The sequence below is a fragment of the Phocoena sinus genome, chromosome 14 (assembly GCF_008692025.1).
Source record: "Phocoena sinus isolate mPhoSin1 chromosome 14, mPhoSin1.pri, whole genome shotgun sequence".
NCBI classification, from domain to species: Eukaryota; Metazoa; Chordata; class Mammalia; order Artiodactyla; family Phocoenidae; genus Phocoena; species Phocoena sinus.
The window spans coordinates 61,543,945-61,571,401 of NC_045776.1; the positions used below are offsets into that span (position 1 = coordinate 61,543,945).

The 27,457-nt window shown below is 40.6% G+C and overlaps 1 protein-coding gene and 1 pseudogene across 3 annotated transcripts in view; one reads left to right on the forward strand and one right to left on the reverse strand.

The window, feature by feature from the left end:
- Positions 1-226: 226 nt before the first annotated feature.
- Positions 227-27,457, reverse strand: part of PTPN2 (protein tyrosine phosphatase non-receptor type 2) — a 78,644-nt gene continuing 51,413 nt past the window's right edge. The window contains exons 5-10 of one of the 3 annotated variants that reach the window (XM_032602374.1): positions 24,255-24,392; positions 17,065-17,274; positions 15,727-15,879; positions 10,580-10,761; positions 7,070-7,171; positions 227-594 (exon numbers count right to left, since the gene is read on the reverse strand). In XM_032602374.1, coding sequence (XP_032458265.1) covers positions 573-594; positions 7,070-7,171; positions 10,580-10,761; positions 15,727-15,879; positions 17,065-17,274; positions 24,255-24,392 — 807 coding nt within the window. In that variant the 3' untranslated portion in view covers positions 227-572. Of the gene's footprint in view, positions 7,172-10,579; positions 10,762-15,726; positions 15,880-17,064; positions 17,275-24,254; positions 24,393-27,457 lie in introns of all 3 variants that reach the window. The other 2 variants (XM_032602375.1, XM_032602373.1) reach the window with 2 other exon arrangements.
- Positions 7,263-10,560, forward strand: LOC116738719 (annotated as a pseudogene).

The following is a 27,457-nucleotide window of genomic DNA, read 5'->3' on the forward strand; positions in this document are numbered from 1 at the left end:
TTAATATTTTTCCAGGTAACAAAAGGGATATTATAACTTTTCTTTTGTTGCATTCACCTAACCTATATTGACAGGGTAATAAACATCTTAAAAAACCAAGGGGCCAACGTTGTGAATCAATTTAAATGTCAGTTGCTCGTTATAAAAACTTGAGAGCAAACCCTTAGGAAAACATTCATTATTTGAAGCAGAGCTGTCCTAAGATAATGCACACAAACCAACACAGTCTATTTAAGAAAAATATTTAATGCTGCCAAAAAGTATAAAAATACAGTAGGAATGGCAGTACAATACAAAGTAGTCTTTCCTAATTTATTTCTTTTACATCTCTCTACATTTCACACACGCATTAAAAAACTTAACAATGCATCAAATGAAAGGGCTCTGCAAAGTCTTCTGCTGGTGGTGCTCTTCGTTCCCTGGATGTAAGGTTTACTTTGTAAACAGACAAATGTGAGGCAATCTACAGGCTTATCAAGCCTCACTTAGTGTCCGGAGTGGGCTCCAGGTCTTGCTTTGCACATCAATGGTTCAAAATTTATAGCTGCAGAATATTCTCAAGTCATGAATATTTAGGTGTCTGTCAATCTTGGCCTAAAATATAAAATAAGAAGTCATCTATTCAATTCATATTTACCAAACACACAGACATACACAGATACACACAAACATAAAAGGACTAACAATGAACTAAAAAGGCAACCAAAAAACATTCCAACACATCACACTCAATCACACTGAGTGCTTTGCTGTTACCTTGGTAAAACTGCTTATGTGCTTGATTTTCAAACAGAATTGGTGGTGTGAGGTAGACTCATGTTAAAGCACCATAACTCTCACTCTTTTACAAAAATTAATAACTATGAACTTTTTTAGGTCATCCTGTATTACTCAAGAAATGACCTCCATGTGAGCTATACTGACAGACAGTTAAAAAAAAAAAATGTACCCACAACAGTTTAGCAAGATTTTATGGTATGTGCTAGACTTACCAATACTTTGGAATTCAATGCAAAAGTCTAATCCAATTTGGACCTCCACTGTATCATACTGCTAAAAATATTATGAATGTAATGTATGAACATAAAGTTGGCTTATATCTTTAACTCATGGACTGTTAGCAGCATGCTTTTTGTCCTGAAGGGTAATACTAATGATCACAGAAATATAGAACTGAAGTGACATGATTTAAGTATTAAAAGAAAACACAGACATAAAATAATTGATAGATTTATTGTACTTTAATGCCAAAAAGTAAAGATAAATGAGAGTTTAAACAAGTGATAGAGAGATGAAATAACAACTAATTTAAGGGCAGGCGAGTTTTTAATGTTATTTCACAATATTTGCAAATAGCTGAACTTCTGAGGTGGTAACTGGTATTTGCCCTCAACTTCCCTTGCTCTGACAAAAAAAAAAACCCAGATCTAAATACTGGTCATTATTGTGCCTCCACATGTATAAATGGGAGATATAAACCACACCCACACATTTATCCAAAACATTTAGTCAAAATCTCCAATACTACGAGTTGGCTTCTTCCTGACTGCCGGCTCCTTGGTGTCTCATTTCCAGCACTGACAGAGAAATGTCCAGACACCAAGGAAGCATTCTTGTTAGGTGCCTGTGGTCACAGAAACTACCACAGGTGCTTCTTGAAGGGACCTGAGAAGCCTGAACCAAAGTGGCTGATGTGAGGAAAGGAGCTTCTGACTGACCCTGAGTGCTGCAAAATATGCATGTGTTTCCCACACCTTCAGAAGTCCCCTTGTTAAAACCAAGGAACTGATCCAGTCAGAGTGAATGAAATAATGGTTTGGTTTAGAGAGTGCTCTGATGTTCCAGTATTACTCTGGCTCAGTGGTAGTTCAAACTGTTCCACAAAATTTTTTGGAGAGGAAAACTTTGATTTGTTTCACTTAAAAAATAAAGAGGGTTATTTTGGATTTTAATGGGTAACAGTAGCTGTCTAATGCTTTTCCATTTAAATATTCCATAAAAACAGGTTGCATGTGACATAATGGGAAAGCGTGAGGCCTGGAGTTACTGGGATTCTACAGACTGGAGTTCAAATCTCAGCTCTGTCATGATCTAGATGTACAACCTTGGGCAAGTTACTTATTCTTTGACTCAGTTTTCTCGTCTGAAAATCGGGTAACAGGATGCACCTTGGAGAGGTGTATCTACTGACTGGCAGAAGCGGCAGGTGTTGCCTCCCCAGCAGTGTGTTAAAGACACACTCAGCAAGGATGAACTACCCCTTAGAACAACTAAAAGGTCTTGACAGGGGCTGGCTCCACACCGAAGTAGTTCCTGCCACCAGATACTCATCCTTGCTTTACTGAAAAGAGTCCCACACACTTCTCTAAGGTGAGCAAGGCACTCACTGCCTTACAGACAACATCAACTTACCCAGTGGGAAAATCCCGAATTCACCAAACTCAAAATAACTTCAGGTTTTTTATAGTAGTAATTTGAAATATCAACATCATCATATGTCTAAAAAATCTATGCCAAATTAGAGCAACAATAAAGAATTGATGCTTTTCTTTAAAAAATGGTCTCCATAAAGAAAAAAATTCCCATTCCATTCTCCTTATAGCTCCCCCAATATATCATGTGATGGAAAACCAGACAATAGTATTAAAGTAGACTCTGCAAGTAATATCCTCCCTAAATCCTAAAATTCCCATATTCCACTCTAAATTATAAAACCCAAACAGAAAGAGTACCAATGATTGGATTTTTCATTCTGCCACTGGACTGCACAGAGACGGTCATAGCATTTGAGAATTCTCGTTGTCAGGTTGTTACTGATAAAGACAAGCGCTCGACCCAACTAAAAGCCCCTCGGGCTGAGTCACTGCTTAGCCGGGGCAGTACTCTGCAACATGACATCACTCATCCACATTCAGCAGAACAAGAGGACACCTGGCATTTCTAACTTATCTGCTGTTGTAGGGGCTGTGGGTGCTGCTGTCCCAGAAACAGTGCTTTGAAGACAGATACAAGGAAAGATGGAATCAAATCCAAACCAATGAACTAGGGAAAAGATGAAAGACACAGGTCAACTCCAGAATAAATCATCCAGGGGACGACCAAGACCTGTATTTTAAGTCAAAAGAACTTAATTTTATTATGTGAAAAAATACTGAATTTCTGTTTTCCAAAACTTTATTTATAAGATGACTACCATCTAGATAAGTCAACACCAAATAAGGGTTTCCTGAAGTAAGAGAGACTTGAATAGCTGTGATGTAGAAATGGGAGCCCAGAACACGCCATCCCTGCCAGGCACTCAGCTCCAGCAGGGGATGGACATGGGAGTCCTAACCTCAACCATGCCGCCCTTGTCCATGCTTTCTACCCCACTAACAAACCCACAGGGACCTGCTGGAACCAGAAATAAGTCAGTGCTGACGGAAGGTGTGATTCTTAGACTCTTGCCTGGACATATGGAGAAACGGATGATAGACATAATGGCATTAGGCTTACAATATACTGCATTTTAAAGGTCTCTGTAAGACTCGTGTCTGAAAGTAAAAATCAAGGCAGACTAGATTTTAAAATCTGTACAATAACCAGGCAGTCACTCTGGAAATGTACTCACTAAAAGAGAGTATACAACGGTCAATAAAACATTTCTAACATAATCAGGTTCTAGCCTGTGTCTGTTCACACAGAATCTAGTCAGAGATATTTTTCTAAGAGGGGAACGACTTTCAGAAGTTAAATCTTTCTTTGAGAATTTAATTCTAAAATACACTCTACATGAGAGTCTTCAATGACGGCAACAGGAGAGAAGGTAGAAAGGTCAAGTCTCAGGCTGACTCTGGCTCAGCAACACCACCACCTGCTGCATGGGCTTGTTGTGAGGTTACCAGGAGAACACGTGGGAAGCCCCAGCACCATGCCCGGCACCACGGAAATGACCTCTAAGTGGGAACAACCATCACTGTCAAGGACACTGAAAGCAAAGATGGAACTGATACAGAAGCTGGAGGACTGCTCCATGCCAGAAACTACTTTTTAAACCAATATGTATTTTTTTAATTCAAACCATCAATTCTAGTTTATTTGCAACAAAGGGGACACGCACAAGTGTACATAAAATTAACTGAAGGTCACAATTCCTTCCTCTGATGCACCTGTTATTTAAAAAAAAAAAAAAATCAACTTTTTAACTTCCTTTCTCTTTTTTTGTTCATTCCTTGGTAGAAATACTAATACATAATGAAATGGACCAAAAATATAGAAGAGGATAAGGACTGAGCAAATATATAAAACATCTAAACATGGAAGTGGTCTGTACATTACCAAAGTTCTCTATGCACTTTTACATCATTTTTATGCTACATATGGATAAACTTAATATGGAGAACTGTATTTGCAGATATTCTACACATGCAAGCATAGATAAAAATCAGTAGTAGGATGGCATAAAATGCTTGGCTGCACGTGGAAATGAGTACGGAGCCCATTGGTACAGCCAGAAAAGACGGTCCTGAATCAGGGGTGCTGTCCGTTTATCGGCAGAAGCAGATACAAACACAAATGAACTAGGTATTAATTCAGATAGTCTTTCTTAAAAATAATAAAGCTTCTGGCTTTTTTATTAAGAAAATACCAGCACCTCATCGAAGTCAAACCGTACAACTGATTTTCAGCATCTGTTCTAATTAGAAAACATCACGAAGACCTACAGACACAAGTTCTGGGAAGATGCACACCCACCGTGGTTGCCGACTCCTCTGCTGTTCCCTGAGGGCAGGACCCCGCCTGGCCTGCCCCTCTGACTAGACGCCTTCTTTAATAAAGGTCAGGCACGTGGCCATGCATTTTCAGTAATTAGTATAGGGCACCCACCAAAAACACAATCCCTGGTAAAAATTAACATGCTCTCCTCAGGGATGTGCTTGGAAGAGGAAAGATGACTAACGTTTGCAGCAGCAGCAGTTTATCAACAAGTGTCCGCTACACCGGACACTTAAAAATCACTGGATGTGATTTTAAAAATACATTATGGCAAAAAAATAATAATAATAAAATACATTATGGCAAACATCTCCAGAAGGACGGGAAGAAAGAGCAAAGCTGAAGCACTGAGCCCCACGAAGCACGTCCACCCTGCCCGGGGACAAGGGTATCATTATCAGCTTGTGTTTCCCATAAAGTCTTTGCCTTTTATTGAAAGCAAGGCGACCCACGGTTGGAACTGAATAGGTCTACCTGTATTTGACTTGCAGAGTAATATACTGTATTTTAGCAAAGATAAACCACAGCAAATTGGAAAGAAAGATTTTAAACCAATAACGACCTAAAATGTAAGGGTCATGGTGCCTGAACACAGGGGTGATGCAGGCAGACACAGCAACATCCTTCTTACCTCCTTCCATGTAAAGGTTACAGGACACAGTGGTGCTGAGCAGGGCGTGGGCACATGTGACACAAACTGTCCTCTACACACAGCACCACCTGCGTCCTGCTCTCATACTCTCAGCATAACTCAACCCACTCAAGAAGGCTATTCAAACCAATTCAAAAGTCTATCTGTACCGAAGGTTTTCAAACTGTTGTTTGATCACTGCCCGCTGAAAATAATTAAACCTCGTGCAGCAATAGTACCTAGTATGTAAAGTGGATAAAGCAGAGACAGCCTACTTTATCTGCTGGAAGTAAAGGTTGGCAGCTTAGGGTCCTTCCTACCACCTCCTGGTGACCCCTTAGAAATCCAACAAGCAAAGTTTGAAAACCGCTGAAATAATGTGTTTTCATTATTTCAGCAGATAAATTTATAACAACTATTTAAAGTTTAAGTAAAACAAGTTAAACACTGAAAGGAATGTTACAATCTGAAGAAAGCTAGCACTCAAATGAGCAGTTAGATCCATTAAACAATATGCTCTAAAAATACCCATTAAGAAGTTAAAGGGACAGTGTAGGTTTGAACATCATTATACTATTTATTGAAGTAGAAAGAACTTAAAAAAGTTTTTACTGCAAAACTTCAGTCTAATAAACTGAAATCATGGATGATAAAATGCTGCTCATTATTTTTATTTCCTAAATTATGGTTTATCCAATTATAAATTAGGGTAATTACATTGAAATTTTCCTGAAAAATAAACAGTATTAATAATGGGCTTTACAGAAACCAGTTTCTTTACAAAGTCTTGACCAACTGTTACCTGACTACGCCAGTAAGGAGAATTTTCCTTCAAAGATATTTTTAGAGAAAATTTTTGTTTCTTTTTCTTTTTAAAATTGGGAAAACTGTAAAACATAAAAGAAATGCAAATATATAGTAAAAATTGCTTATTCAGAGTTCTACCTGCTCATATCAAACTTTTCTTCAGGAAAATGTATCCAGTACAATTGAATCAACATACACTTTTATTATTTTTTTTGTGGTAACAGATTTTTTTTCAAATTGAGCTTTTAAAAAGTACATTTAACTACAAAAGTAAGATTAAATAGGTACTTATAAAATATATTTACCCTGCAATGGTTAAGAATATAAAATGTTGATGCCCATGTGAACAAGTACATTTATACATTACACGCATTACTTAAAGGTCATTTTCTTTCCAGTAATAATGTCCATAAAACCACAATATTTATTGCTTATATCAAGTGCAGGTTAAAATCCAGACAGCCTCCAAAAACGAATCCTCGTGATAAAGGACTTCTCAGTCTGGTCAGGTGAAATATTACACTTAACATGTATGAATACAGTTGAAAATGTACCAGTTCTTAAGAAGCATTCAAGTCTTTACTTTAGGGAGCGGGTACAGTGTGGGCAGCGCCTTGGGGTGCTGAGGGGACTGCACACCCCAATTCTCTGTGGGTGTCTAGTCAACTGCACCGCCTGGTGTCTGAGGAGTCTGCTAACAGATGAACCCCTGTGATTCACGCAACACTGTCAGCTACCAGTGCTGAAGCTTGCGGGGCAAAATTAATTATTTATAGGGCATTTTGTTGAAAAAACAGTGTCCAGCCAACAAAAGCGCCAACCAAAATGACGGACACAAACCCCATCTTAGTGAGAATAGGTTGCCAATATAACCACCTTTTCCTTTTTCGTTCGGTCTCGTTCAGCCTCTGCTTCATCTGCTGCACCTTCTGAGCTGTGTTGGCTTTCCTGTCCTCCCGAAGGCGCTTGCGCAGAGCACTGTCGACAAACAAGAGCACATCAGCACGGCTGGGCTCAACCATGCAGGCAGAGCACAGCCCCCCCGCCCCCCCCGCCCACTCCTCAACTCATTCAGACACTGGAACAAAAAGGGGAAAAGCTTCAATACTCTAAATGGTCCAGAGATGCACTCAGGTAATTCAATGACAATTGCTGGTACAGTTTTATGTAAATGAATATTTTTAGTAGGACCTGAAAGGAAGCATGGTATCAGTATTTTTTTCTTTCTTTGCTAGCCAGTCAGCAGCAGAGGGAAGACAGAGGGTTCCCAGGCATCTGATCCCCTTTGGAGTTCATATTTGATTTTTCACAAAGGCCCCTATAGTTAACATTTCCTTGAATATTCTGCTGTGTGAGTGCCTACTGCTGTCTGCCCATCCCTTTTCTAGCTCCCATTTTCCTATTCAATACAGAATTTTTGTTCCAAAGGAAGCTCTTTGACTCTGGGATCATGGTCCCGGAACAACACAAAGAATGGCTGAAGGCAACATGAAAACTACCATTTTTTTCCCTTGAAAAAAATCTCACAAGCCTAAGATGGCGGCCACCATGAAGAAGACAGCAGCAGAAGATGTCAATGTTACTTTTGAAAATCAACAAAAGACATACAGATTTGCATGGAATACAAGCAGAATCACAGAGCTGAAGGAATAAACAGAAGTAAAAAAGAAACAACTCCCAAACTCAGAAGATGCTTGTTAGGACATCATGCGTGCAGACGAGGACTGCCTAATGACACCTCATCAGACTGGTGATGTTTTCATTAGCCATTCTCAAGAAGAAACATGAGAAATGCTAGAAGAAGCAAAGAAAAACTTGCAAGAAGAAACTGATGCCTTACCATCCAGAGTGGAATCAATTCAGTGGGTGCTAGCAGATTTGAGAGTTCAGTTATATGAAAAATTGGGGAGCAACACAAACCCTGAAGCTGATGAAAGCTAAACATTTTATAACACCAAATGATATGGAAAGCAAAACTTTAAAATTTTTTTCACTTATTTAATGGAAACTTGCCTATTTTCACATCTTATTTATGTTTTTAAAAGAAGACAGTATTCATCTATGTATTTTGCATAACAATTATATAAAGTGTAGGGGTTTTATGTCATGTTATTAAAATCAGTTAATAAAAAAAAAATCTCACAAAATCCATCTCCTCTTTTCACTTACTGCTTATATTACAGCAAAAGCCTAACCAGTTTCCATGCCTTCAGAGTAAATACTACACCCCAGTAATTATTCTGAAGCACAGCTCTGATGGTATGGCTTGATTAAAAATCTTGAATGCCTTTTCAGCATCTACTACATTAAGAGGCAGCTTTTTTCCTGGCCCAAATGTTTAACCTATATCTAATAGTGAAAAACAATCAGAGGAATCCAGATTGTGAGGCATCCTAAAAGGCAACTCATCTATAAGCTGCAATGTCCAGCAATGGGGGAAAACTAAAGGTGGTGGACAGTCCCAGGTTAAAGGAGACTAAAGAACCACATCAACCAAATACAATGCATGATCCTGGATCAGATCTTGAATTATTTTTTTAAATAGCTATAGAGACTGGGATCATAAAAATGTTCCAAAATTACATTATGGCGATGGCCACAAAACTCTGTACATATACTCAATCCAGTAAACTGTACGCTCTAAATTTTGTGAACTCTATGGTATGTAAATTATATCTCAGTACAGTTATTTTCTGTAAAGCTTTAAGGTGGACTTTTTTTTATAATTAGAGAACTCTGAATATGGACTACATATCAGATTATTTTATCTTCGTTAAATTACGTGGGAATATTGGCACCTTCAGACATTGCTAGTGGGAAGGTGAAGTGATGCAGCTGCTTGGAAAACTGGCCAAAAAATGCTCAACACGGAGTGGCCACATGTGGCCCAGCAATCCCACTCCTAGTTACACACCCAAGAGACAAGAGCACGTGTTCTCCTGCCATGTACAACCTCGTTCTTGCCCAAATGTTTTTCTTTTTTGCTGTTCTCCAAGTTTGTTTCCTTCTAAACTAAGAAAACCTCTTCTCTCTGGTTCTCTCACCCTCTAGAGTCCTTCTATTCTCATCCTAGGGCATTTCATTTATAGTAAATAATTTACGTTGCTAGTCTGGGTTCTTATTTTGTCCCTTAAGTGTATTAGCAGCCTGGGGACTATATTTTGCTCATCTCCATATGCTTTGCAGTCTTCCTAATGTCTTTTTCACTTTAACTTATCACACACACAGGTATCTCCAGCTGTGTGAACTCTACCTGAATATTTCCTACAATGACTTGCAAAAATTATTACTCAGAATTCACTCTCTAGACTGAAAATTCACTATAACAAGTATGTGTGTACCTGCCAATAAAACAAATTACACTGTAGTCAAGATCAGGCAAAATATATATAAAATATATAAAAGGATACAGAGCTCCCAGTATTATTTCCTGACTTAAAACTAATAAATCTAATGTAGAAGAAGAAACAACTTTATGCTTTAACTTGTAGTCTAAACCACTGAAGCCACACACAAGGAGTAGCACTGCTAGGTCATAATAAACTCTTCAATATGATATATAGCAACTTACTATGTACTGTAATACGCTACCTTTTATAAAATTTCAGGCAATTTTTATATTGGGGAAATACAGAACTGAAGCTATAATGTATAGGAGACCTTAACGATTTTCACAGCACATCCCAAGATCCCACTGTAACAAATATGACTACAGCATAAAGTTTTCCACAAGAAAAAGCATACCTGACAAAAAGAAAAGAAAAAAAGTCTTTCAGAGATATTGAAGAGAGGGAGTAAAAGAGCTCATTCACTTTTCTGAGAGACTCACACCTCAGGACACCAGTTCATAATGTGTGAGATATTTGGAGCCTGAGAAACGTAATTTTTCAAATTTAAAAACTTGAAGAGTTTACACATTCATATGGATTCAAAACTCAAAAAGTATAGGGCATTTTATGTGATTTTTTTTGAAAAATATTTTTTTCTTCCAATAACAGAAGTTGAAATATTCATTTAATTATTTCATAATGGTATTAAAGGCATATTATCAATTACATTGTAACAGTAGCGTGAACACTATATAACTGTACAAACGGCAGGTATTCATACTGTTTTCTGCATCATACTACACATTTTAGCATCTAATTATATTAACTCTTACACTCAATAAGTATTGTGTTAAACCATTTTCCAACAGGTTTCCGTCTTTAAGTATTAGCTTCTTTGAGATCAATGATGTCATTACATACTACTTAAATGCCCTTAAGTAATAAATAAATGGTTACATTAATTCAATACACTAAGGGTCTATATTAGTTCCCATCCACAGAACTTATTAAAATAAAAGTCTCATCTTTTCAAGCACTGTTATTGCAGTAACCTTACCTCTCGCTGTTTTCCTCCAGAGTATCTTGCATTTTAGAGGACAGTCCTGTATACCTGTCACTTGTCAGTTTTTCTTCTTCTAGGCCTATCCTGTTTCCGTTGTATTTTTCAGTCATTATTTTGGTTGGTGAATGATCGAAAACAGGACATACATCTTCCTTAGAAAGTTCTTTCCACCGTTTCTAAGTAGGGAAATGAGAAACAAATGCAAACACTAAAGTTTTGACTTTCCTTAAATAAAATTTATGAAACTGAAATTCTATATTTAACTTAAGAAAACCCTGTGATGCTAACATATGAATGAAAAAGAAAAACGTGTTTTGTCATACCACTTCTAGCTACGTCTATTTTAAGTTGAATATTTAATAATAATAAAGCATTTTTAATAAATTTATCTATCTATCTATCTATCTTAGTTGCATTGGGTCTTCATTGCTGCGCATGGGCTTTCTCTAGTTGCGGTGAGTGGGGGCTACTCTTCGTTGTGGTGCGTGGGCTTCTCAACGCAGTGGTTTCTCTTGTTGTGGAGCACAGGTTCTAGGCACACAGGTTTCAGTAGTTGTGGCACGTGGGCTCAGTAGTTGTGACTCGTGGGCTCTAGAGCACAGGCTCAGTAGTTGTGGCGCACAGGCTTAGCTGCTCTGCGGCATGTGGGATCCTCCCAGACCAGGGCTTGAACCCGTGTCCCCTGCATTAGCAGGAGGATTCTGAACCACTGTGCCACCAGGGAAGTCCCAATAATAAAGCATTTAATATTGATGCACATCAGTATGTAGTTGAATACAATAATCTTAATAAAATGTAGTGACTTTAACCTCACCAAAATATTGGTCTTAGTAAGAAGATCTTCGCCAAAGTCAGATTGTGCTGTCTCCTAATCCAGAGGCATATGCTCTGGAAAAGTGACCAAGATGGCCCTTGAACGTGACCCACTGTGCCCTGCTCATTGCCACTGTCCAGTTTAGTGGAGAGCCAATGATGAGACCTCCCAGCAGGTTCCTGCAGTGCCAGAGGCCTTCAAGTTGACTGTCCCCACCAGGTACACCAGCAGCCCAGGCAGCTGGCTGGACACTGGGTTGGGAAGACTCCTCAGCACTCCTGGACTTCAGATCAGGCAGGATTCAGACCAAGATGAAGAGACAGCCTACCTTCCTCCAATGAAACAGGACTGTGACCTGCCTTGGGACTTGTTGTGACTAATGAGATGACAGCTAACGAGTAGCAGAGTCGGAATTTGAACCCCTCACAAGGCTCTGCATCTCGGAAATAATCATCAGTGTCAGACAACAGATAGTTTAAGTATCCAACAAAAATGTTAACTGTCTCCAGAATGCATGCCGGTCAATTCTTCACTGAGATCTAGTTACAGCAACTTGGCCTTATACTTGTACAAAACTCAACAATGTCAATAAACAAGATGATGCCAAAAACCAAGTCTTACTGGACCACTTCCCAGAATATGCAACAAATCCAGAATCTGTCAACAAGAAGAGTCAGCAGGAGGGTGGGGGAGAAAGGGAGATTTAATGTTAGTGAATTTTAAAAAGAAAAAACAAAGGGCAATGTCATTTTGCCAGGTCTCTGGGCAGCAAACTCACTCAACTTTGCCCCCCCTGTGACACACCCGGCAAGCAGGCTCCAGGCTCACCTGCCTCGGCAGTGCTGCTGGTGCTGCCGACTGTGAGGCCAGGGACCCAGCACTGCCCTCGGCTCCCATTTGGAGCAGACGGGGCTGCTCACCTCCCCCGACTGCACACTCAGCTGAACCGCACTCACGGAGCAATGCCCCCACACCATCCGCAACCCCACCCCCATTTCTCACTGAAGAAAGCCCCTCGAAGGAGCTGTAAAGTGATGTATTTAAAAACTCGAAACCCACTGTAATTTGTTAAAAGTATATATTTACTTATAACTTTATTAGTTGTGTATTATATGTGATTATCATCACAAACACAGTTACTGGTTTCAGATAACAGTCACTTTATTTTTTATTTTTTTTTTGTGGTACGCGGGCCTCTCACTGTTGTGGCCTCTCCCGTTGTGGAGCACAGGCTCCGGACGTGCAGGCTCAGCGGCCATGGCTCATGGGCCCAGCCGCTCCACAGCATGTGGGATCTTCCCGGACCAGGGCACGAACCCGTGTCCCCTGCATCATTGGCAGGCGGACTCTCAACCACTGCGCCACCAGGGAAGCCCAACAGTCACTTTAGATGTGAATATTAACAGCTCTTCTTTGTCCTGGCAGGTTCTAAATCATTTTATATCCACATATGCCGGAAATCTTCACAGGAAAACTAACATGAAACTGTAGCCAATAATGAAAACACCACTTGTATCCCGTAAATCTAGATTAAGACTGAAGGTTAAGACAGAGGCCCCCTTTAGGAAAAAGAACCAGAGATGAAGCTTACACAGCATGGGTGCTTCTGGAAAGATGGCATCCCTCACCCCACTGCCATCAACTCACACTCGAAAAGCTTCCTTCTTTCTTCTTACAAATATTAATTTTCCCCAAAAATCAGAGGCAAAGGGGAGGAGGCAGATGTATGGAGAGAAAGACAAGTCCATAAACTGCCTATCACATCCTTGTATGTCCTATGAGACACTTTTTGGGACATGAGACAGAGTCATGCAGCTTGGGGTATCCACATTAACAAAGTAACTCTAGATCTTTGTAACAATAAAGTTTTATGATTTAAGATTTCAGGGAAATTTATTTCTCTGAGACTTCTGGTCTAAGCTAAGGTTCTAGTATAGCACTGTCCAATGAAATGTAATGCGAGCCACATATATAACTTTAAAAATGTCTAACAGCCACGTTTTAAAAAAAGATGAATTTTGACAAGATGTTTTATTTAATTCAACATTTAAAAATATTGTTATTTGAACATATAATCAACATTTTTTAAATTACTGAGATATTTTACACTTTTTCTCCCTATATTTGTACATCTTATACTTTAAGCAGAACTTGATTCAGACTGGCTACATCTCAACACTCAACAGAACACGTGGCTCCAGCATTAGACAGCGGGGTTCCAGAAGGAGAAAATATCTACATAAAATAAACAAGCCCATATGCATAAATATGCAGTCCTGGAAGAATACACACAGGCCTCAATGGTTACATATTTGGGGGGTGAGTTATCGAGGACTTCTACTTTGTAAATGATATACTTTCACGTTCTCTGAATTCTTTTATACTCAATATGTACTAATCAATTATCTAAAATTTTAAAAATTTCACAGCACCATATAAATTATTAGAGCCTTGCTAAGATCATTTCTGTGGAAACTGAGCCCTCCGAAAGGGTAACAGGCTTTCTGATCCTGAGCACTTGAAAAATACAGACATTTCCAACATCCCATCTGGACGGAGGCAGAGGACGCCTGGGTCTGTCTGAATGAGGGATAAAGGTGCTGAGTCAGAGATCTGATGGCCACACCGCACCAGATAAACTGGGGGAGAAGAAGTTCTTCCGAGCCACAAACTGCACTGTCACATACCACACAAAAGCCCGTCCATAAAACTCATCTCTGTGGGGAAAACGATCTGCACAGGAAGCACATATATATTCTAAAACTAAAGGAACGAAACTTGAAAAAACATTAAGGTGGAGCAAGGGATAGTATCCAAAGGACAGCACACGTTCCATAGAATTAGTCTGTAAGAACAGCCAGAAAATTAGCAAGGAAGCAACAGAAGTGTGTGGGGAAAACCTCTGCATGTAAACTGGCAGACACAAGCCGAGATTAAAGAGAGACCTGTTCCTAATCCTGAACATCTGAGGTAACGTCGGAAGAGGGTCTTGTGCTTCATGGGCTTAATCTTCACATACCAGGCACTTCACAGACTGACATTTCTCTTCGTTAAAAATTATTCTTTAGAGGGCTTCCTTGGTGGCGCACTGGTTAAAAATCCACCTGCCAATGCAGGGGACACGGGTTCAAGCCCTGGTCCGGGAAGATCCCACATGCCACGGAGCAACTAAGCCCATGAGCCACAACTACTGAACCTGTGTGCCACAACTACTGAAGCCCATGCGCCTAGAGCCTGTGCTCTGCAACAGAGAAGCCACCGCAATGAAAAGCCCAAAGAAGAGTAGCCCTGGCTTGCCGCAATGAGAGAAAGCCCAGGCGCAGCAACGAAGACCCAATGCAGCCAAAAATAAATAAATAAATAATCTAATTAATTAAAAAAAATTATTCTATAATGCTAAAGATTTGGGGGGGGAATCTTTTAAATAAAACTTAAAATTTTTATTGATAAATATAACAGATTGTCTTGAATAGTTAAAATAACACCAATGATCAGAACAAAAAAGTCAGCTGATAAATAAAATTTCTTAAGAATATTTAAATGTCTGTGTAATCCATACAACACTTAACTACTTATATCTCATTCCATCTTGACAGATGGTGTGATCTCAGTTATAAAGGAGGGCTTATTCAGAATATTCCTGCTTTGGCTAGTAATCACAGAAGCTGAAGAGGAAGCAAATGGTTCATGTAAGAGAAAAATAAAGAATTCCACCTGCTTATGTCCAATTCCATATGATCAGTTCAGACAAGAAACGGGTGTCTGTTGTTACTTCTTTTTCTATTTCACATGTTACGTTAGTACATAAACACAGATTTCTGATAATCAGTCTTTGAACTTAGCTTTTACAAATGTGGAATAAAAATACCTTCATGAGAATACAGCCACCAACCAGAGAAAAATAACATTCTCCTGAAATTTCATTACGTTTGCTGCAAGTACTCAAGTTGCTTGCTCATTGTTATAAAAGATGAAATACCTATGATATAAACTAAGTGTTCTTGTATAACTCCAGATCAGGTTTTTAATGGGGCAAAAGTAGCTAAATTTTCTGGTTATTTTAATGATGAAATGCTTAACCCCTCCTTTACAAGGAACCTTACTTTCTTTAATGAAATTGTGTCCCCATTCGGGCTTCTGAGTAACAGGCAGGATTTAACATTAGGCTGAGGTACACAGGAGGAGGGTGGCATACACTTTACAATCTTAGGGGCCAGCTGGATTCACCACATTAATGTAAACATGCTTTTTTGGAAGGAAGGGAGAAGACACATGCATAAACAGAGTGCAGCTATGTGACGCAAATCGTATTTGATACACAGTTTACCTGTATACTTGAATCTCCCTTTATAAACTTTGCTCCTTCTATTATAGTCATGTATGAAAATCTGAGTTGATCTGGTGTCTGAATCAGCCCCATTCGGTATTTTCTCATATTCAGTAACAGCTGTTTAATATTAATATTGTCTCCTTTTTCCATCTGCAAGAAAGGTAAACATTATTCAAGCCTTTTGTTGTTAGGAGTCCAGGAAAGAGAAGCAGTACAGGAAAACCGCTAAGAGCAAGTCAGCACAGGTTGCCCGTCTGCCCCATCCAGGCAGCAGAGGGAGGACTCCTGGCCCTTCAGCTAACTCACAGCTGGCTCCAACCAACAGGAATCTCATTCACTCTGGCTAGTGGTTGGTCGAAGGGAGGATTTATAGCCCATTCTGGCTTAATGTAAGGATAAATACATCGAGATTAGTGCCTTTCTTTTTTAAGAACGTCTTGGCAGGAGTAAATCTTTTCGTTCGGCGCCTTCATGTCTGTGTGCGGCAGCCACCTGAGGGTGCTGGAGCAGAAAGGTGGAAACAGCCAGACCCACAAGGACACCGTGGGGCCGCTGCACCAGCTGGGGCTGGATCCACACACCCCCACCCCAACCAGAAAAGAGAACAGCTGTTGAAGTTAAATTTGGCAGGGAACAGGCAAACACACGATCCAGTTTTAGTATTTACCATTAACAGAACAGATGCTTAGAGTTCTTAAACACGTCAAAGTGAACATAACAAGCCGCTTTTGACTGAAGTATAGGATATTAGGCAGAGTGGTAACACAGTAGACGTGCTAAGATACCCTCCCATCAACCTAAAGGGAGGAAAGGCACAGGCCGGTACCCAGGCTGGGGCTGGGAAGGCTGGTGGAGAAAGAACATAGCCCTCGGGCACAACAGGAACTTCAGGGAATGATATTAAAACCCACACTCACCGAGCGCTTAGAAAGTGTTCTAAATGCACTCATCCACTTAATTCTTATGACAGTCCTGGGAGGAGAATACTCTCACTCTCTGCAGTTTGTAAATAAGGAAACTAAGGCAAGAAATAATTCAATATTATCTACCAACTGATGTTTGAAAAATAAGAAGGGCGGGGGAGAGGACCCATCATTTAGGTAACAAAAGCTACCAGGAAAAGTCTCCTTCGAGAGCTCTAGAATTATCTTGGATGCAGCCCCACCAGTCACAGCAAGAGGCAGCTGAAAAGATGTGAATGAGAGTTTTTGGTTTTTCTAAAAGAAGGCAGAAGTTCAAGTTTGAAAAACACAGTTCTGGGATCCTGACAGTCGAGCTTACTTCTGCCAGTGGAAACAATAAAAAGGTACAGAAGACTGAAACGAGGTCACTTACCAGAACAAGACAAGTGTCCACCAGAGAAAAGGTGCCTGACCGCCCGATGCCGGCACTACAGTGGATCACCGCAGGCCCGTGTTCAGGATTCAAAGAGCCAGACTCTCGCACTTTAAATAAGAAATTGAGAAATGAAGCTGGTGATTCAGGGACTCCGAAATCTGGCCAGGTAGTATAATGAAAGTGAGATATTGTTCTGGTTTCACCACTCTAAAAAGTGAAAATCAAGAGGGGAAATGTTAGTTCTGAGTTTTTTCTTTTAACAGTCTACTGCAGAAAGATGTGTTTTGTGTAATGTACCATGATTTTTCATTTGGTTTTTGATAATCACATACACAAGTATGGGAAGATTTTCTTTAGGAGAATTTGGAATATATTAATAATAACTAACACTTCTGTAACACTTATTATTTTGTAAGCATGTTCTAGGCTTTTTATGTATTAACTCAACCCATACAATAATCCTATTAAAACCTATTTTCCAGATGAGAAAACTGAGGCGAAGGGTTAAGTAATGCACCCAAGGTCACACATCAGAAAATGGCAGAGGCAGGATTAGAGCAGCACTTGGGTTCCCAACCACTGACCTGCACCATACATGCTGCCAGGATTTTCTTTAATTCATACATCATGATGAGTGGATTCTATTCTATTTTTTAAAATCTCTACCAGTTTAATTTTACATTCTTTAATGGTTTCTTTTTTAAGAATTTCAAAGTTTTAAAAAATATAATGTTCCCCGTTATATGAGTTATCTTTTAGATTCTGCTATACAGGCACAGAGGAACAACTCAAGAATTAATTTAAAGAAACAATCTTTACATTTTTAACTGAAATTGCTCTCCTAATTGCTGCTTTTCCCCATGGTAACAATTTCCAATCCTAGAACTGCTGACATGGCTTTGCTGATGTGCTAACATGATTTACCAACATGCTAAGTGTTTCCTGTCTCGTAAAGCCTGCCTGGCACTCACCACCACTTCCTGGACATTCTCAACGACCTTTATTTCTGACTAACTCATTATGAAAACGTTCCTTGGCTTCTGCCAAAGGCCCTCTGCCCCCAGGAGCACTTCTCTGCCTTCTGCTCTTCATTCACAGAGGGAGCGGCAACCGCTAACACATCTTTGCACAATGTTTCAGCTTTAATTACAGGACTATTTTGGAAGAAGGAGCCACAGAAGCAGCATAAAAAACCCTGATTTTTTTTAACGGTTACTTTTACAGCATCTACCTTTCAATACAAATTTACAAAATTAAACTTAGCTTTCTTTTTTAAAAAAACAATATTTCCCTTTTTTTCAGTACAGATTAAGACTCCTAAGTCCCAGACTCAGTTATATGAGGTACAGCACTGATAAAATACAGTGCAGAAGTTAAAAAAACTTTTTAATTATACGCATTTAGTGACTAATTTTTCTTGACATCCAGCTTTCATAATTCCAAGTACACTGTGATCCATAGGTTCTCAGTACACTGAAGGCACTAGAAGATTTCCTATTACTAATTAAAATGCTCATTGTGATTATTAAAATTCAAAACATTTCCTTTTAAATTCCAAATTAATTATGCTAAGTGAAAGCAACAGACTCTAAAGGCTGTATACTGTACGATTCCATTTACATGACAGCATGGAAAAGACAAAATTATAGGAATTGAAACCAGCCCAGTGGTAGCCAGGAGCTGAGAGTGGGGCCGGGCTGACTGTACACAGGCAGCGTGAGGAACGTGTGCATGCGCGTGCACGCGTGTGTGTATCTAGGGGATGGTGACAGAACCGTTCTTTATCTTGATTGGGCAGGTGGTGACACGAATGCACTGTCAAAACTCAGACCTATACATCAAAAAGATTGTATCTTACTGTATGTAAAAACAGTGTTTAAAACATTCCAAATTAAGGAGGCTAAACTGTAGCTTCCTTCTAGAAAACCGTAAATGGCAGCCATCTGATACCCACACAGGACTGGGGTCCTAAGTCCTTTCCTCCATCAGCCCAGGCACACGGTTAACTCAAACGCATCTTCCTTTAAATGGGGCCTCAGATTCCAGTGGGTGTCTTTAACCCTCTCCCCCGACAGCAGCCCTGCTGCAGTCCTCAGCCACCACGCTGTGCTGACCATGCACAGAGGCCCAGCCCTGGTCCATATGGGCCTCAGCCAGGTCCAGGTGGACCTGCTGGAGGTCCCAGGCCTAGGAGGGGTGGTGCCAGGGCCCTGCTCCCAGGGAAGTGTTCCCTGGAGTGTGGCCTATACAGTGTAGGTTCAACTATGCATCACCTCCTGGCCCAAAACCTACAGTTACCCCACAATCCTGGGCAACTACTTGCTTTCTCTTTGCTTATATGATTTTGGCTCAAGACTAGTGGCCTCTTTATTTCTTTCAAATTCAGGTCACACTGTCTGGGATGCTCAAAGCCAGTTTCCAGAAATGCTCACCACTGTATAATACAGTCTTTCTCACGAATAGATTTTTGAAAATCCATCTTTTTCTTCCGTGTAGGACCAGACTAAAGAACTTCTTAGAGGTTAATTTTGTATTAATTCACTCCTACTGAAACAAGATTCAAAAAACTTAGCTCACAAAAAAAAAATCACATAATTCCCAAAGGGCCACAGAAGTAATAAGATCCATATGTTTACTACTCTGGTACAAAAAAAAGTTTATATGGGGCTTCCCTGGTGGCGCAGTGGTTGAGAGTCCGCCTGCCGATGCAGGGGACACGGGTTCGTGCCCCGGTCCGGGAAGATCCCACATGCCGCAGAGCGGCTAGGCCCAGGAGCCATGGCCGCTGAGCTTGCGCGTCCGGAGCCTGTGCTCCGCAGCGGGAGAGGCCCGTGTACCGCAAGAAAAAAAAAAGTTTATATGAACGATTGGATACCTTTTCCCTCTTTTTCATGCTGGAAAAAAAGCGAGAATGGGGGGAAAGGGTTCCAAAGCATACAGAGCTAAAACAAAATTCATCTTTATTCCAAACAGTCTCTACATTTAGACTCTACAGTTTCTGACAAACTCCTAGTTTCAAACAGCAGACTCACCCTTCCCTCCTGCTCGGTCACCAAGCCCCTCAGTCCTGCTGTGACACCCAGTCAGCTCCGTCCCTTCTCACCGCCACCCCTCACACCCCACTCCAGCCGGTCTGCACACACCTGCCCAGTTTTCTCCATAAGGCACTACATCATGGACACCACCCTCTCCACAAAGATGTCAGCAGTTCACCGTTCTTCTTAGGGCAAAATCTCATTTACATTTATTTGAAGAATTTTAAATGTAACGTCTTTGAATCAGATGACAAGTTCATGGTCCGTGGAGGCCAGGCAGCTAAACTATGAGCTGAGTAGGTATAAGAGCTGAGAGCCTGGGGGTAATTTAAGTGTGCACTGTCTAGAGCCATTTAAGTGCAAGTTAACTATAATTGTTATCAATATAAGTAAGACTATAAATGTTCTAATATTACTTAAAAATCTATACACTCTACAGCCCCAGGCCCAATTTTCACACTTTAGGCACAGAAAGAAGGTAGCAAGATTGTTTCCAAGAATTTCACAAGCCCCAGTTCCGTCACCTGTAAACGGGGTTTAAGAAAGTACTGATCTCACAAGGCTGCTGTGAAGGGTAAACAAGGCAACACCTGCACGTGGTGGCATGTGAAGAGATGCGGTGATCTCTGACACAATGACACACTCACTGCTGCCTTTACTGCGGCCCCTGATCCGCTCTCATCAACTGTAACCTCTCCACATTTCCAACCTCCTCACCTGTGTTTCCGCTCCACCTGGAGAGAAGCAAGCTTGTCGACCCCGCCCCTCCCTTGAGGTCACTGCCCTAGTTCAGTCCCTCACCAGCTCCTGCAGGATCCCGCACTGGCCGTGTTAAATACGTGGTCACCATAACTCACTCTGGAAGATGACTGGAACTCCCAGGTGGGGAGGGGAGGAGAGCACCAGGGCAGGGGGCAAGGGGCTGGGTTCTAAGCAGGGGGCAGGGCAACGCCCAAGACATGGTCGGCAGAGGCAAGGCGGGGGCCGGCCGGGGACTCCTGTACTGGCCACGGAAGGGCTTCCCAGACCTCGGTGGAAGGACCAAGCCGTGTTTCAGGACAAGCACTCAGGTGTGGGGTGGTGAACAGGGTACTCGGTGCAAACGCAGAAGGGGTACAAGGGCAACAGGTAAGGACCCTGCCCATGGGGAGCTGAAAACCTTGTTATGGTGTCAAAATGTACACATGCGCAAGTGCTGCACAAGCTGGGAAATGGTAAGATTTAAATTATGAAGAGAAGCGTAAGAAGATCCTAGCTGTTAGAAGTGAACGCATCACAGGTACATTAAGTGACCGAAGTGAGAAATGGGCACAAGCTGGACAGAAGAGTGCACAGGACATAAACAGACAGGAGAGGAGGACACCCGGGTGGCATCTAACCCTGCTCTGGGCAAATCTACAGAGGCAGAGAAACAGAACTCAGCATGAAAACAGCCTTCCTGGAACTTGATACACATAAAGCTGGTCGAGGACACTACTGAAAATGGTGAAGGCCAACTAAACAGAAAAGCCCAAAAGACAAGTTCTCCAGATGACCTGGGATTTTAAAAGCCCCTCAAAACTATCTTCATAGCTTAAGCCACAAGGCCTCTTTTAAAAGCAGACATGGAATCTCTTCACGTGGGGCCAGAAGTTCAAACTCTGAGCTCTCATCACGACGCTGGAAAGGGCTGCTGGTGCTTTACTGCCCACCAGACATGAAGTCTCTATGGAGCAGGGCCTGACAGGAGGCAGCTCTGGCCCCAGATCTGTTAAAAGGCACAGCCAGACTCCTTTAGAAGCAACCTGGTCCTCTGAAACTCAGGAACCTCCACCCAGACCTGCAGGTGAGGCCGGCTGTCCCTCCCCTACTTCATCATCACCTCTCCTGCAGCGCGTCCTCCGCTGCCCTGGCTCCTGCAGCCCTTCCCAACTCCAAGGGAGCCGCTGACAACAGGAGACCCCACACTGAGTCTGAGGCACTGTCAGAGCATTAATTCACTCGATCATCGTAACAACCCTACAAGGCAGGTGCGTCATCATCCTCGTTTTGCAGATGAGAAAACAGAGGCACAGAGGTTAAATAATGGGACCAGTCACACAGTCAGGAGTGGTAGAGCTCGGATTTAAACTCAGGCCACATGGTTCCTGAGTCTAAATACTTAACCAAATGCAATTCTGTCTCTCCTACTGAAACGCTACTTTATTCTTCTAACACAACCAAATGCAATTCTGTCTTTCCTACTGAAACGCTACTTTATTCTTCTAACACTCCTAGCTCTTACTAAAGATTGTAAAATAGAACATAAACTGTTGCTATTTAATTATGGTGTACTCTGAACCCAGGGCAGTAAGAAATCACACAATTGCCAGCAATTAAAACGTAGGGGTTGGCCTGCTCCCAGGGCGGCCTCAACTTCAGAAACTTTAGAACCAAGGATCTTCCTTTACAACAATCAGCATCTTTTTCAAAAGACTTGGTCCCATCTCATTAGAAGTTAGGAGATCTGGATTTGAGTTCTGGTTTATTACTTATTAACTGAGTAATCTATTTATGGAAAAAAATCCATTAACCTCATGGATTTTCAGGTTTTTTTTTTAAGTATGAAAACCAGGGATATTAAGAATATTTACTCTGTCCACATTTTAGGAAGACTGTAGGACAAATGATACATATGTGAAAATACTTTGCAAAGTGATAAAGAAAATACAAAAGTTATTCAATCTTATTATTATTTGAGGTGTAATCAATGCTCAGGACAGAGAAAAACACCTATGCCCACCTCCTTCTAAATCAATTTTAATGCCACAAGCAGAGGAGGTACCTGGGATCAGTAAACACCATGAGAAGATGATTCCAAGACCCACGAGAACTTTATGGAAACGCAGCTCTGTTTCTGGGAATGAGCACTGGACAACCCAGGACCAAGTAGTAGCTGATGTATTTCAATACAGCTTAAGATACATGCAAATGTATGTATGTTTGTATGTATGTTTGGAATCACTGGTGCAAAATAAATACAGTGAGGAGATTCATAAAAAAGCCTCCTCCCTGGATGACCTAAGAGATCCCATAATAAGCTTAGCTATGAAAGTCATGGAAGCTGGACCTGGCCCGAAGCACTCGGCACACATCTGTACTTATAGTACGTAATAAAAAACAGAGAGGTGTTTCAGGAGATCAACCATAAAAGGTACTTCTGCATATCTAAAAAGTGTATATATCTCCCTTCGCTACAAAGCTTTTTTTTTTTTTGGTTAATGATCACACGTTAATCACTCAATTCACTTAATAGTTAACTAAAACAGTATCTCACTTTAGACTAGATACATTCCCGAAGCCATTTTTGGGCAAACATTTTCCTATTTTGTAGTTTTTCTAGTTTCTAAGAGCATCTCAGAATCACTCTTACTTCGTATTTTCTAGTTATTCTAATTACGAACCAAAGAAGGCAAAGAGGTAAGTGGGAAGAGGGGAGAAGTATCTCAATCTTCAGCCTGACAACAGCAGGCTCACAACCCACCCTGTACCTGTATCTCAACCAAGTACCAGGAACGAGTCTTATATTTCTGGAAAAAAATCCAAGTAAATGTTCTTGAGACCATATGGTAAATTTACTTCATCATTTTCACCAGTTCAATAAAGACAAATTTCCATGTGACTAATCCCTTGAATTAACAACACTCTCAACAGTAGTAAGTATCAGAGCTGGTGTTTACAGGGTACCTGGTCTGTGTTAGTGCCTCTGCACACACACCCTCACCCGACCCCACAACGGCCCTGAGAGGGAGGCACCACCATCTCCATCCCACAGATGAGGACAGACTTCAGGAGGTCTGGGAGTAGGTACACTAAGTAGCAGAGCTGGATGTGAATCCAGGTTGGCCTGATTCTAAAGTCCTCTCTCTTAATCCCCAACTAATTTTAGTAAGTTATTCTGAATCCTCAAATATTTACCTGAATTTTAAAATTCTTAGTTTCTAGGGTTTCTTGAGAGTCCTCAGAGAGCTACCACATATAGGAACAAAATCTATAAGGAAAAGGTTATGGCTGTACACTATTATAGGTTATTATTGAAATGAATGGGCTGCCCCAAACTTCATATCTAAGAACAAAGAATAATCCTTAAAATCATCATATAAAGCCCCATAGTTTGGGCATGAAAAGTCTTACATTGGTGTTTCCTAACTGCAGCAGATGGACTGTATAATAGGACTTCACGTCTTCCGACAGGAACTTCACACTGAAGCCTGTTTCCTTAAACAGCATCTCTCGGTCATCCTTTGTTGGCCAGTACTGTGCACATTTAACCTAAATTTAAGAATTTAGGTTAATGCATATGACTTTTTTTAGTTTATAGACATAATGAAACCATAAAAAGCTGGAAAGGAAAACAAACCACACACACGCTATATATTTTTCAAGTACCCAAATCTAAGAACAGTCGCACTACGTTTGATGTTTAATGTATTTTAATAAGATTGACATCTTACAAAAGCAGGTTTGTAAAATGTTCCTCTAACTTATACACTAAAAAAAAAACCCCATAAACAGATATCATGTTCATAAAATGAAAATAAATTTGTCATTTCTAAAGCAGGGTAACGTATATTTTAACATCATACTGGCATTCACACTATTTTTCTATAAATATCAAACTCTTACAAGAATCTTATCTTCAAACAGTATTGAAAAGGCTTTATTTTACAAGTATTTTCCATAAATACCCATTAATCTGCTACTAAATACTACTACATATCTAGAAATAACATTGTATACCTATTTACTAAAATTAAGTTGGGGAAAGAATTAGAAGATAAGCTCCTTTTACCTAGAGTTGTTACCTTTTGGCAGAACTATTGACATGGAATTTGTGTTTGTGACAATAAAAACATCTTCCCAAAAGCCAAATTATGAGGCCAGCAGGCTGAGGTCAGGTGAGCTAGAGTCATTTCATTAGGAAAAAACACCAGAAAAACATCCTTGTAAAATATGGCCATTTCTCCTTTTCGAAATCACAAATAGCTACAAATAACAAACAATAAAAATGTTTCCAAAACAAATGAATACTATGAGCTGACACTTCAAAAGGTCAGCTTAAAGACATTTAAAAAATGGCACAGGGGCTTCCCTGGTGGCACAGTGGTTGAGAATCTGCCTGCCGATGCAGGGGACACGGGTTTGTGCCCCGGTCTGGGAAGATCCCACATGCCGCGGAGTGGCTGGGCCCGTGAGCCATGGCCGCTGAGCCTGCGCGTCCGGGGCCTGTGCTCCGCAACGGGAGAGGCCACAACAGTGAGAGGCCCGCGTACCGCAAAAAAAAAAAAAAAAAAAAAAAAAAAAAAAAATGGCACAAGAAGTGAAAGAGCATAAATTAGAATTTGAACAACTTAGAAATGAGGTGACAGAAAAGAAAAAAGATTCAGAAATAACAGAACACATTTCATCAACGAAGACTAATTAATTAAACTAGGGAAAAGAGATGTGACTAAACACAACAGATGATGCCTTAAGAGAAAAAGGAGGACATTTTTAAAATAAAAAAAGAAATGAAGAGAGAGACAAATAGGATTAGAGAAAATGTGACAACCATAAAAAATAAGCAAGAAAATCTAACACATGTATAATAGGAGGACCCAAGAAAAGAACACCAAAGCAAGCAAGGGAACAGAATAAATGTCAACAAGTATAATTCAATAAATTTTTCTTAAAGAAAGAAAAAATGTCTGAAATCACATACTGAAAAAGTACTCTATGCCCCTGGACAAACTGACCCAGAATGACCAACACAGAAATATTTTGGTAAAATTATTGGGATTTGAAGGAAAAAAATCCTTTCGGTAACCTAGGTAAAAAGAATAAGTGACTAATAAAGGAAATAAAGATGTCCATTTGACTTTGACAGTAATTTGTAATGCCAGAAGAAAATGGAGTAATACATTTAAGTTGTTCAAAGAAAAGCAAATATGAGCCAAAGATTTTATATTCTGCCAAACTGACTGTTAAGCACTGAGCCAGCAGATGAACTGTCATTGGCACGTAAGACATCAGGGACTATGGTGCCCATGAGCCCTTCCTCAGGATCCTCTGGAGTATAAGCTACAGACAAAAAGACTGGAGAGACACCTCAACATATAGACTTACACAAAAGAGGCATAAGGGACAGAGTATAATGTGCTATAAACTCTGACAATGTACATAAAGTACAACTTTAAAAAAAACAGAGAATGGGAAAAACAAAACATTTTAAACTTTTTTTCAGTAGTTATTTTGGTGATGGAGTTGATTTTGTTATCATGACTATTTTCTGTGTGCAATATCAGACAAAGTAAAAGAGTCAATATAAGATATTTGATATCACTAGTGCCTTTGAGAACCAGAATTCATGGTATGGAAAACACTGTAACAGATATAAAGGATAGAAAGGGTTGGGCCAACCCCTACAGGCCTAAATTTGAATCAGAAATATCAGTATGAACACTAGCGCTGTGTTATCTTAACACAAAAACATATTTTTCCTTAGCTCTGTTCACTGAAAAGACCAACCCAGTGGCAACAAACATCCCTATTTTTGTTGTGACCCTGAAATACCACTGCCCACTGAAAGAAATTAAGGCCCCTTAAAGAAATGGCTGATTCTTACACAAGAGTTTAAGATGAGCCTGCAATATGGAGTCATTCCAGACAACAAGTAGCTATGAAGACTCTTGGGTCTGTGTAAAAGAACTCAGGGCCCAACTTGAAGAGTTTCCTGCTGGCCAGTGAAGGGGCAATCTGACTACAAATAAGGATAATAACTGCCATGGAGTGAAATGAATCAAGGATGTTTGAATCCGTGACTTCACAGTACCTGATGCCCTCCCGCCCTGCCCCCACACCAAGAAAACCTAAGTGGTCACATGTTGAGGACACTAGGGAATCAACTTCTTTTGAAAACTGCTTTTCCTATTTAAAAGTGGCCAAGGGGCTTCCCTGGTGGCACAGTGGCTGGGAGTCTGCCTGCCAACACAGGGGATGCAGGTTCGAGCCCTGGTTTGGGAGGATCCCACATGCCGTGGAGCAACTAGGCCTGTGCGCCACAGCTGCTGCGCCTGCGCTCTGGAGACTGCGAGCTACAACTACTGAGCCTGCGTGCCACAACTGCTGAAGCCTGCGTGCCTGGAGCCCGTGCTCTGCAACGGGAGAAGCCACTGCAGTGAGAAGCCTGCACACCGCAAAGAAGCATAGCCCCCACTCACTGCAACTAAAGCCTGTGAACAGCAATGAAGACCCAACGCATCCATAAATAAATAAATTAATTAATTAATTAATTTAAAAAATAATAAATAAAAGTGGCCAAGTAACAAGAGTGGGAGGTTGTGTGGTTTTTTTTTTAA